The sequence below is a fragment of the Dicentrarchus labrax genome, unplaced genomic scaffold (genome assembly GCF_905237075.1).
Source record: "Dicentrarchus labrax unplaced genomic scaffold, dlabrax2021, whole genome shotgun sequence".
NCBI classification, from domain to species: Eukaryota; Metazoa; Chordata; class Actinopteri; family Moronidae; genus Dicentrarchus; species Dicentrarchus labrax.
The window spans coordinates 14189561-14201672 of NW_026136717.1; the positions used below are offsets into that span (position 1 = coordinate 14189561).

At 41.7% G+C, this 12112-nt stretch overlaps 2 protein-coding genes across 8 annotated transcripts in view; one reads left to right on the top strand and one right to left on the bottom strand.

Annotated features, from left to right (window-relative positions):
* cideb (cell death inducing DFFA like effector b) lies at window positions 1-3112 on the top strand. The gene is made up of 5 exons (XM_051428773.1): window positions 1-165; window positions 806-920; window positions 1704-1862; window positions 1973-2163; window positions 2403-3112. The coding sequence occupies exons 1-5, from the start codon at window positions 140-142 to the stop codon at window positions 2542-2544; spliced, it is 633 nt and encodes a 210-aa protein (XP_051284733.1). The 5' UTR covers window positions 1-139; the 3' UTR covers window positions 2545-3112.
* The window catches only part of homezb (homeobox and leucine zipper encoding b), an 18498-nt gene continuing 9154 nt past the window's right edge, over window positions 2769-12112 (bottom strand). For 3 of the 7 annotated variants that reach the window (XM_051428763.1, XM_051428764.1, XM_051428762.1), the window contains exon 2: window positions 2769-4752. In XM_051428763.1, coding sequence (XP_051284723.1) covers window positions 3340-4728 — 1389 coding nt within the window. In that variant the 5' untranslated portion in view covers window positions 4729-4752 and the 3' untranslated portion in view covers window positions 2769-3339. Of the gene's footprint in view, window positions 4753-5477; window positions 5554-7580; window positions 7743-9061; window positions 9086-10090; window positions 10212-12112 lie in introns of those variants that run through there. The other 4 variants (XM_051428765.1, XM_051428767.1, XM_051428761.1 and 1 more) reach the window with 4 other exon arrangements.

The following is a 12112-nucleotide window of genomic DNA, read 5'->3' on the forward strand; positions in this document are numbered from 1 at the left end:
GAGTTATCACCAGGTTCGGGGCAAAGTCCAGCTGCTGGGTTGAACACAGGCAGTTCTGAGGTTACGTTACAATTTGTTTCACCAGAACACCTTTCAACAAAATAAGGCTGTGAGAAGAGACAACGAGAGGCTGTCGAGCATGGATGCCACATCTACATTTATCAAGTAAGTGAATAATCTGTTTTGGCCTTTAATATTGTATTTATTGATTTGATTCATGATCTTTTTGCCTGATCAACATAACATAAACAACATTGTGTGGCTGTTGGAGCCCCCAAATGAATGTAGGCTTTAATTAAAGTAATCAACTCAATGATATAACATGTAATTTTACGCTGTGTATACTGGCCTATTATAATGTGTAAGGTAGGGGTGGCAACGGTTAAAGTGAGGTATGAAAACAAGACTTAAAATATTTGCTTATTTCACCTCAAAATGAACAAACAAGGCGAACATTTAAAAACATTCAGAAGTCACTATTACAACAGAAACTGATGATTGAATCTCATCTAATGCAGAAAAAACATTGTACAGATAATAAAAATGAGAATTAATGTGTAAAAAAGACAAGGGGCTCCACTGCACAAAAATAAATCAGGCTTTTCAGAAATGATCAAATGTAAATAATAAAATTAATGATTGCTGAATTCCATTTAGCTGCTTCAGTTTATTGTTTATGCTGGCTCACTGACGTACTGGGACACTCGAAACAGATCAGAGCCATCATAAATGTTCTGCAGTCAAAATGTCAGAGGATCCAACACTTTAAATAATTTAATTACTTTTCTGACTGGTCTTTTTTCAGATCTGTAACCAAGCGAGTGTGGTCTCCGCCACAGCGCCCCTTCAGAGTGTGTTGCCACAACAGGGAGACCAGGAAGGGCATCACAGCCGGGACCCTGGAGGAGCTGAAGGAGAGGGTGAGAGTGACTGTAAAAGATCACTAATGGAAAGAAATAAAAGAAACAGTTCTTATTAGGGTAAAACGTTTTACAGGATTCAAAATTTAGAGAAGAAAATGTAAAAAGAAATAAATAATGATAAAAAAAGTACTAAAAATTGTTTATAAATGATAAAAAAAAACAAATTAAAAAAGGAAACATAAGCATTTTCTTTCAAGACTGTAGCATAAAACTGAATTATAATGTTTCGTAACACTAAAAATACTGTCAATAATCAGTGGATTCAACAACTAAATTAAAACATAATGTTATGTTGTCTAAAAAATCCCATCAACGATGTTTCATTGTCTTGACAATAAGACAAAAAGACAATAAGACAATAAGATATGACACAATCAGCCTTGATGATGTGAAATATGTGATCACATGTAGTCATGAGTCAAGGCTGCACTCACAGTGGTATAAAGATAAGATGTCTGAAGTGTAGCCTGCAGAAGTTTGAATATCAGTTATATGTAAGTCTATAACATGCTCACTGGAACGTTGCACAATTTATAGTTAAATTGTAACATGAAGATGTTTGATAGAAAACAGCTTCATCTTTCTATGAGATGTTGCTCTTGTTTCTGAGAGGCTGAAAAGCTATTTTCTATGTAACTGGATTCCATACTGGTTCTCTGTCATACTTTATGTTAAACTGCATTCTACGTGGGATTAAAACGGTCTTAAAAGGTCCTGGTGTTGATTGATTCTCACTCACTATCTCACATTAATCCAGAGCAACTTGAATCTGTGCTGTAGGTATGCCAGGTTTTGCTGCTGTCCCTGTCTGCCGTGTCTCTGTCTCTGGTTTGTGAGGAGGACGGCACGGAGGTTGACTCCGAAGAGTTCCTCATGACCCTGCCCGACAACACCATGCTCATGGCCCTGCAGCCCGGACAGACATGGAGACCACAGCCAGTACGTCTGACCAAAGAAGCCGCATGTTATTGTTTATAAAGCCCCATATGTGTTCATCTTATACCTTTACACAGGCTCCTTTAATGTGACCGTTGTCTCTGATCCTCCAGGGTTCAGTTGTGCCCAGATCTCAAGACCACAACAAGCCTCGGACCGGGAAGGACATAGCTCGTGTCACCTTTGACCTGTACAAGATGAGCCCGAAGGATGTCTTTGGCTCCCTGAGTGTGAAGGCCACATTTCAAGGCATTTACTCTGTGAGCGCTAACTTTCAGTGTCTGGGGCCCAAGAAAGTCCTCAGGTAAGCCGAGGGGAAGGGGGTGAAGGATCTTACAAATAATAAGTAACAGAGAAACTACATTAAAAAGAAGTTTTAAGTATTTGTTATAGCAGTAAAAAGCACAAATCAGAGTAATACTTTGTCACAGGAAATACTTGCTTCAATCAGAAGTCAATAAGCTCTTTCAAAGTCCACATTTAGTGGACAATGCCAGAGATAAAAACATACTGATGACACTTTATCTCGGCTCTGTTCCTCAGAGAAGCCCTGCGTGTGGCCTCCACCCTCCTACATGCTGCTGGACACCTGCTTATCACCTCCGCCTCCATGATCCGCCGCATTATCGAAGGCGCTGAGCTGTGGCAGCCACAGAAGGGAGAGTACACTGCCAGCTGGAACTGACAGAGCAGAGAGAGACCTATGTATCTGTAACATAGAGCGACTAGCATCTCGCTGGGTAGCCACTGTGTTGTATAATTGTTCTGCTGTTTACCTCCTTAAAATTAGGGGAAAGTAACCACTTTTTATGACATGAACATCTCTTGAGGTAGTGTCTGTAAATGTCCTTAAATAGTTTGACTATGCTTGAGGTTATAAACAGAATGTAAAAGACAAATCTTCAAGGATTAAGTGTCAGAAACGGTCTTTATTAACAACAGAGGACACTTAGTGATGTAGCTGGATAACAAGAGAATGAATGTCATAGCTATTAATGTAGTTTTCTATTTCTTGTGCAATATATTTTCCATAATATCCTAGAATTGTACTTTATTTTTGTTAATTTTGGTGTGGATTACGGGCTGGCAGGTGAACTTTCTTGAAAAAAAGAAATATTACGTAACTGAGAACATCCATTTTGTAGTTTATGAACGCCATTGTTGTAACTAATCAGTCATGTTCGAACAAAAAGCAATAACAGTGTTAACTTGAATGTCAATAAAAAAAACATCTTCACAGCACAAACAAGAAACTTACACGTTAACAAACATGTTAAGTGAGTATAACAACAATACACTACCTTTTATCAAACATCTGTGTAATAGAAGCTGTCTTGAAGTCCAACATAACAAACAGTTCCACCCTCATAAACCACGTTTTTGATGAATCTCTCCAAACATTGAGATATGATCAATCTTCGATCCCCCCCTGGTGGAATATTAGCTACACAGAGTGGCAACATTTCCACTCTGGAGGCGCCTACACGCTCTCATCCTCGCCGCAGCTCTCACTCCTGTCAGGCTTCACCTTGCAGGTGGCTTTTCTGCCGCCCTCGCTGGGCTGGGCCTTTACCAGCGTGCTCAGGCACTGCCGGTACTTGATGTTGGCCAGCGCCTGGCTGTGCTGCTCCCGATTCATCCAGCCCGGCTTCACTTTCTTGAGGTAATAGCGCATGTCACCGAACCACTGAACCAACTCGTAGCGGGGGACGCCAATCAGATTCACCAGTAGGTTGTAGTCATCGCTGTCCGGATACTGGCAGTGCAAGAACGCCAACCTCATCATGTCCAACTGGGACTGCGTCTTCGTGCGGGGCCGAGTGCCGTCTGCAGAAGCAGGGCTATTGGTCTCTTCTATGAGCTCCTTCAGTAGGCCAACATCAGTGACGGTACCACTGTGGTTTACTGACTCTGCCCACAGTTCTCCATCCAGCTTAGCCTCCATTTCTGTTTTCCCCTCAAAGCCGCTTTTCAGAGGGGTCATGTGAATACTGGGCATCTGGTTGTCAGTGAGTGGAGGCAGACCAAAGGCAGGAGTTAGAGACAGGGGCGTGAGTGGAGAACGCACGTCCAGCCCCTCATCAGGCACCACAAAGCTCTTGTGGGCCGGCCACTCTTGGACAGACAGTAATCTTTTGCTTGCTTTTGCCTTCTTTTTCTTTCCGGTGAGAAGCGTTGTCTCCGACTGTGGGAACTGGATTTTGGTGGGCTCCCTCTCAACTTCATCACCTGTTATTTCTACTTGTCCTGCTCTCTTCTTTCGCTTCTTGTCGCCCACTTTCACCCTTTTCCGCTTTTTCTGAGTATTCCTCTTGTCTTCCTCTAGTTCTTCTACTTTTCTGTCCTTCTCTTTCTTCGTTGGCTGCTCCTGCTTCATTTTTCTCTCCCAACGCTCATTAGCCCTCACATTTTTTTCCATCATCCTTCCCTTGCTCGCACTCTGTTGCTCCCTAACGTCTCCTCTATCCCTTTGCAGCGCTTCCTTTCTCTGACTTGACTTTAACGTCCTCCGAACCTTGTTGATATCTTTATAGTCCCAGCTGATGCCGTAGCGGAGCCGCTGTACCATGAACCACACCTTCACATGGTCTGGGTGCAGGGAGCAGCGCTGTGCCAGTGCATCCGTCTGTTTCTGCGTTAGGTATGGGAACCTATCGAAGGCCTTGTCCAGCTCTCCTGCACCATCCAGCTGCAGGTTGACCTCATTAGAGTGGACCCAGATAAGCCTCTTACTGTCAGACACCAGGGGGAGACACAGTATACTGTTCTGGTTCAGACTTAAAGCCTCTGGGTCGATGTTCATTTCTGATAAAGTCCCTCCAGGAGTGGCATTTGTCTTTTGTCTGAGCCCATCAGCTGTCTGCCTCATCTTTCTCTTCTGTGGTAATGTCACCTGCAAAGGGTAGAAAAACGAAAAGGGTTAATATCCACAGTAGTTATGACACTATATACTGCAGGTAGACACAGATTTTTCTACAGTTTATCCAGTGGTAGCTGCATCTTATTATATATATATTATATTATATAATATTTCTGGTTGTATTCAGCAATTGTGGGTTAGAAGGATTATTTAAATGTCAGTCTGATAAAGTACTACACAGGGTAAACCTAAAGGCTCTTATAGTTAAATCTACAACTGAATTTCCAGAAAATATCCTGTATCAAGATACTGCAATATAAAATATATATAAACAGTCAGAGGAGATAGAGGTGTTATTTATTGTGAGTTGACAGCCGTGTTACCAAGCTAACTTTGGAAAAATTCACATATTATGAGCAAAATATAATTAAATTATCAAAAGATTTATTAACTTTTTCACTTTATTACGTTAGAAAAACGTAAATTATTCATATATTTTATTGTAAGAGCTGATGTATCAATGTGGTGGCAGCACTTTCTTTCTGTCAGTCATTAGTAGTTCAGAACAGAAACTATTAATAATAAATATTAATATTAATAATAATGTAAAGAAAATAAATTAGAGGAGTAACATTAACACGTGTGTGATTAGCATTATTTTGGCTAACGGTAGCTAAACTCCTTTTCTTTTACTTTTGCGCAATTAACGTTAAGTCTAACGTGGCTACAGGAGTCTACGGTAACAATCAGTAACATACCGATGATCGATTACCACCGCTGATCGATTGAGCTGCGGCTGCGCACCAGAGGAATCGTCCGTTTGTTAGCATTAGCTGTAACGTCAGCGAGCTAAAATATCACGTAATAGCTGCGCGGTACTTTACTGCGCACTCGGCGCAGTCAGTAATTATTGATCTTCTCTTTGGCAGTATTAAAAACAACTATTATATATATTATCAATAACTTCATTTATGGATGGTTTCTTACCTTTAAGCGCACTGTCTGATAAAACCCGCCCAGTGCACCCAGATATTATAATTAATACTTAATATAAAGTTATATTAACTCAGGAATGCATTTTTATTATCTCTATTATTTATTTATTGCAATGCTTCATTCATATTTTTCCTACCACTGTTTGTTTACATCAATGTCCTCTGCATGTTTATATATAAATATATACAAACATACACCTTTTTTCATTTTTTAAATCAAACTAAACTATTAAACTACAATAGAATAGTACAAAAGATTAAAAACAACCCAAATTTAACAAAAAATAAAGTACAATTCTAGGATATTATGGAAAATATATTGCACAAGAAATAGAAAACTACATTAATAGCTATGACATTCATTCTCATGTTATCCAGCTACATCACTAAGACAGTTTCTGACACTTAATCCATAAAGATTTGTCTTTTACATTATGTTTATAACCTAGTACAACTATTTAAGGATAGAAGAATATAGTACACAGTCATACAATCACCCTGTAGAAGACTATCACTGGTAACATTTACAGATACTATAACTCAAATACATCCGAGAGAGAGAGAGAGAGAGAGAGAGAGAGAGAGAGAGCGCAAAGGAAAGAAAATTGATGAAAAAAACAAAACAAACAAAAGGGAGTGATGGGATCGGGTAGCTCAAGATATGAGCTACCCTATCATAATACATAATGTTTTATGGATTCTATCTTTGTGAGTACACCTTATTCCATTTCCCTATCTATTATAATCTCATAGTGCATTCCTCCTGGGTTTGTCTTTGAAATGGGATTTTCAAAACGTTACAAGATGATGAAAATGTGTGAGTTACACTTAGCTGTGACTTTTGCAGGCCACAACAGCCCTGCAGTAAATCCCACCTCTATTAAAGTAATATTACATTTTTATTGAAAGTGTTTACAGACATGTTGATTCAACTTTATGGTTGTAGTTGCCCTCTGTGGTCTGGTGGATTGTACAATTGGAAACAACCTCAGCCAGGACAGTTTACCAACTCAAGCTGTCTCCACAATAGCTTAACATTATAATTTTAATGAAGGTTGGAATCCATTGGCTGCATTAGTTGTATTAATCTTGGTTTACCTTTTAAACTGGGTGTAGATTCTATCTGCAGTAGATTATTAATTTTAAGGTAATCTTATCATAAGGTGAGGTTTTTATGGCCCGTATAGGGCGGAAAAGTGACACTGACTGTACTGCTATAAAAGAGCTGGAGAGTACAGCTCAAGTTATTGCACCAGACTCTGAGGGACCAGCAACAAGCAAACAGCTGATTCGAGACCCGTATATTATATTCAGGGCAGAATCAATCTTTTGTTTACAAGGGCAACCTGAGGACAGAGACTCAATAGCATTTAATTCCAAGATCTTCTAGCTTATGAAAACATGTCTGGCAAAATGCATCGACAAGTTATTCTCTGTGACATGTGTACAGAGGAGGACAGGAAACCAGCACGGAAGACCTGCATGAAATGTGAGATCTCCATGTGCGTCCAGCACCTCCAGGCCCACCTGACCACTCCGGTCTTACTACAAACTCATCCTCTGACTGAACCCATGGCTTTATGTGGAACCACCAAATGCCCCCAACATGACAAACCACTGGATTACTACTGCTTGGATGACTTGACCTGTGTATGTGTTTCCTGTGCCATTGAGGACCAGCACCGCTTACACAACATGAAGACCTTCTCCACAGCCCACAAAGAGCTCATGGAGAAGCTCAATGCTGAGCAGCAGGCCTTACTGGTGAAAACAGATGATGAGAATGTGAGTCTGGAAAAGTGGGAGAAGAGTGAGAGAGAGAAGCTGGGTCGCTCGAGTGTGCGCCTCATTGAGGCTGTGACTAACCTGCGTGACATTGCTCTGACCAGTGTCCAGAGTTCAGTCTCTGCCCGTATGGTGTCTATCAAAACCAGCAAGAGCAGCATGCAAGCAGCCCAGAAGGAGAAGGACTCCTTCAGATTCCTGCAGATGTATTCTCAGGTGCATCAGGATGTGGAGAAGGCCAAGGCCGTGGATCTGAGAAAAGGGTTGGAGCCCGGCAGTGATCGTAACAAACTGGTTCAGGAGATAAGACAGAATGGTGAAAAAATAGTGAAGCAAGCAGACCACTTGTGGGGATCCCTGTTGTCTCTGGTTGACCCAGAGAACCAGCAGGAGGTAATATCTTCAAGTTCAGACCTGATCTTTGACCCTCAGATTCTGGGCCCTGGCATGTCACTCTCTGAAGACAACAGGAAGGTTTTCTACAGTAGTTGGCTGGGTCAATGTTCTGCTCAAATGTTTCACATTCAGAACCGTAACCCCACACGGTCTGATCCTAGCTTTCACAGCTGGGTGATCAGCCTCTCCAACGACTTTGACTGGACTATCGGTTTATGTGACAAAAACTATGCAAAGGGCATGAACTATGGAGACGTATATGGACTGTGCCTCAAAGGTGACCAGCTCAGCTCTCTCATAACAGATACAACAGAAACTCGCCCTATACGTACTTTTGGGAGGCAAACAACTAGAGGGTCCAGGATTGGGGAAAGGCAACAAGTTTCCTGTCAGGTGATCAACAGTCTAGGTGAAAATGTGGCCCGACCACGAGAAGTGGAAGTGGTATGGAGCCCTCCTTACTCATTATCGTTCTTCAGCAGGATTGGCCAGCACCACAGAAGAGAGATCGTCACAATAACGATCAGTTCCAGGAACTCATACCTAGACCCTTTTGTTTCCTTGGAAGAGAAACAATCACAAATGGGCTTAATTAAGTCAAGGGTAGCCTCTTCTAGAGTTCCAATATCAGGTCAACAACAACGCCAGCAGATGTGGAGATGCTCATGTGGGAGGGGTTACAATGAGACCAGTGATGAATGCTCTCCCCAGAGGTCTTCCCAGGCCAAATGTTCTTGTGGAAAACTTATTGGTCCTTTGCGCATCACAAAGGTTCTTTGTGAACTTCTGTAATGGACTGCCATGTTGTTGTTTGTAGCCCACAGCACCACATTTCATTTCAGACATTGTTAACTGTGTGCATTTCAATATCTACCAACAGAGTGTGATTTTTTTTCTTGGTTTCCTTTGGTGAATTTGTAATTGTCATTGATTAGTGCAGTTAAATAAACAAATATAGTGCTGTCAGGCTAAAGATCTCAGTTATAGTTATAACACATGGGAATCAAGTTTAAAGTAGGATTTTTCAGAAAAAGTGGAGCAAATCTGAAGATGCAAATATGATTGAATATAAATCAAGAAAATTTCAATTAATATGATGAATTAATTTTATGATTTTATGCTGGATGAATATGAGTTGATAAATGTCTGAATTTCAGTTTGCTTACTTTTTTCCCCAAAAAGTCTTGATATCTTTCACACCAGCATGTGTTGCATAAATACATTTCCCCTCCCCCTCATTCTTGATGTGTGAAACGAAACTTAACTGACTGACTCCACCTCTTGAGTGTTTCGATTGGCAGAAATTGAAACTGTTGTGCAGAGCCGACGTGGCAGAGCATTCAGACCACAGACTGTAGTTATGGGAATTCCGGCTCTTTTTAGAGAACCGGTTCATTTGGCTCGGCTCACTTAAAAGAGCCGGCTCTTTCAGCTCCCAAGTGACTCCTCAGATTTTTTGTTGCTTAAATTAATTTATTACCAAATTATGTGTAAAATGAATATCTAATGCAAATACATGCATTATATCAAATGTTTATTATTTTTATGGATTTATTAATTAAAAAAAACGGTTGGCTTTGGCTCAGAGGCAGAGCGGGTCATTCCTTAATCGGAAGGTTGTGGGTTCAATCCCCGGCTCCTGGTGCCACATGTCAAAGTATCCTTGAGCAGGATACTGAACCCCAAATTGCTCCTGATGCCATGCATTGGTGTGTGAGTGTGTATGAATGTTAGTTTCTGTTCGATGGACTTTGCCATCACTGTGTGAATGTCTGTGAAAGGGTGAATGTGGCATGTAGTGTAAAAGCGCTTTGAGTGGTCAGAAGACTAGAAAGGCGCTATACAAGTACAGGTCCATTGACCAATTCAATTTTATTTGTATAGTGCCAATTCATAACAGAAGTTATCTCATGACACTTTTCAAATAGAGCAGGTCTAGACCGAACTCCTTATAACATTTACAGAGACCCAACAGTACCACCATGAGCAAATATATACTTAATATACTCAACATGGAACAGAGTGCTACAAAAATAAATTATAAAATACGAAAACAAAGACCTATCTCAATTAGACAAAAATCTGCTAGATATGAAATGTTTAACTTTGCACAGTCTACACTCTGCCTGTGAACTGTCTATCACTTTAAAATGTGTCCAAACTTTACTACATTTTCTGTCACTCATTTTCCTCACCTTTCCAGTGTGTAGTCTCTGTCTATGTAGCACTTAGTTCTCTCTCTCTCTCACAGGTCTCCCTCCCACCTGTTTGTGTGCTCACTGTGCCTGTGTCTGTAACCCCTCCCTCCCCCCTCCTGCTCAGTGTAGATACACAGATGCCACCATACATCTTGACCAATCGCGCAGCTTTAACAGAAAAAACAGGGAAAAAAAGGGTAAAAAAATCCGGATCCAAAGAGCCGGCTCTTAGAGCCGGATCGTTCGCGTCCGACCCATCACTTACAGACTGAGAGACCAGAAAGGCGTCAACAACTAAATTCAGTCAAGTCAGAGTCAATAAAAGAGCAACGAGGAGGATCCTGAGGACTTTGTTTAGCGCTCAATAATATTCAAGAAAGATCATCACAGGACTTCCAGCTTTTGAAAACATGTCCGACAATATACAGAAGGACTCACAAGTTATCCTCTGTGACATGTGTACAGAGGAGGACAGGAAACCGGCACGGAAGACCTGCATGAAATGTGAGATCTCCATGTGCGTCCAGCACCTCCAGGCCCACCTGACCACTCCAATCTTACTACAAACTCATCCTCTGACTGACCCCATGGCTTTATGTGGAACCACCAAATGCCCCCAACATGGCAAACTACTGGAGTACTACTGCTTGGATGACTTGACCTGTGTATGTGTTTCCTGTGCCATTGAGGACCAGCACCGCTTACACAACATGAAGACCTTCTCCACAGCCCACAAAGAGCTCATGGAGAAGCTCAATGCTGAGCAGCAGGCCTTACTGGTGAAAACAGATGATGAGAATGTGAGTCTGGAAAAGTGGGAGAAGAGTGAAAGAGAGAAGCTGGGTCGCTCTAGTGTGCGCCTCATTGAGGCTGTGACTAACCTGCGTGACATTGCTCTGACCAGTGTCCAGAGTTCAGTCTCTGCCCGTATGGTGTCTATCAAAACCAGCAGGAGCAGCATGCAAGCAGCCCAGAAGGAGAAGGACTCCTTCAGATTCCTGCAGATGTATTCTCAGGTGCATCAGGATGTGGAGAAGGCCAAGGCCGTGGATCTGAGAAAAGGGTTGGAGCCCGGCAGTGATCGTGATAAATTGGTTCAGGAGATAAGACAGAAAGGTGAAAAAATGGTGAAGCAAGCGGACCACTTGTGTGGATCCCTGTTGACTCTGATTGACCCAGAGAACCATCAGGAGCTTGTTGCAACGAGTTCAGACCTGATCTTTGACCCTCAGATTTTTGGTCCCAGTATGTCGCTGTCTACAGACAACAGGAAGGTTTTCTACAGTAGTTGGCTGGGCCAATGTTCTGCCACTCTTCTACTCCGTAGTACACAAACAGTTCCCAACTTCCAGAGCTGCATGGTCAGTCTTTCCCAAGACTCTGACTGGACCATTGGATTATGTGACAAACAGTCTGCAAAGAACTTCAAGAATGGGCATGTCTATGGTCTGTGCTGCAAAGGTAACCAGTTCAGCTCTCTCACAACAGAGTTTGATGATTGTGGTGATGCATCAGAGAAACAATACTCAGTTTCCTCTGAATTAGTCACATATGAGGACATAAATGGAGATGAGGTTGTACCAAAGCTTGAAAAGGTGGAAGTGTTTTGGAACTTTCCTGCTTCCACGCTGTCCTTCTTCAACAGAATTGGACAGTACCAGAGGGAAGAAATAATCACAATTAAGATGAGCATCAACAACTGGGACCTGGTCCCCTTTGTTCAAGTAACAAAGGAAAATGTGTCCCAGCAGCAATGGCAGTGCCCCTGTGGGAAGACTTATCGCAAAAACGGCAATCAGTACAGCGATGGTAGGCGCAACTACTCTCGTCCGGCTAATTGTTCCTGTGGAGCATTTATTGGTGGCATATGCACCACAGAGATGATTTGTGAACTTGTGTAAATTTTGGGACACCACTGATCATTGTCGCTAAGTTCACAGCTACAAATAGGTATGGTAATAATGTCTTTTTGCTTTTATTGGATGAATATAAATCTCACTGATTCGTGTTAAGTTGCTG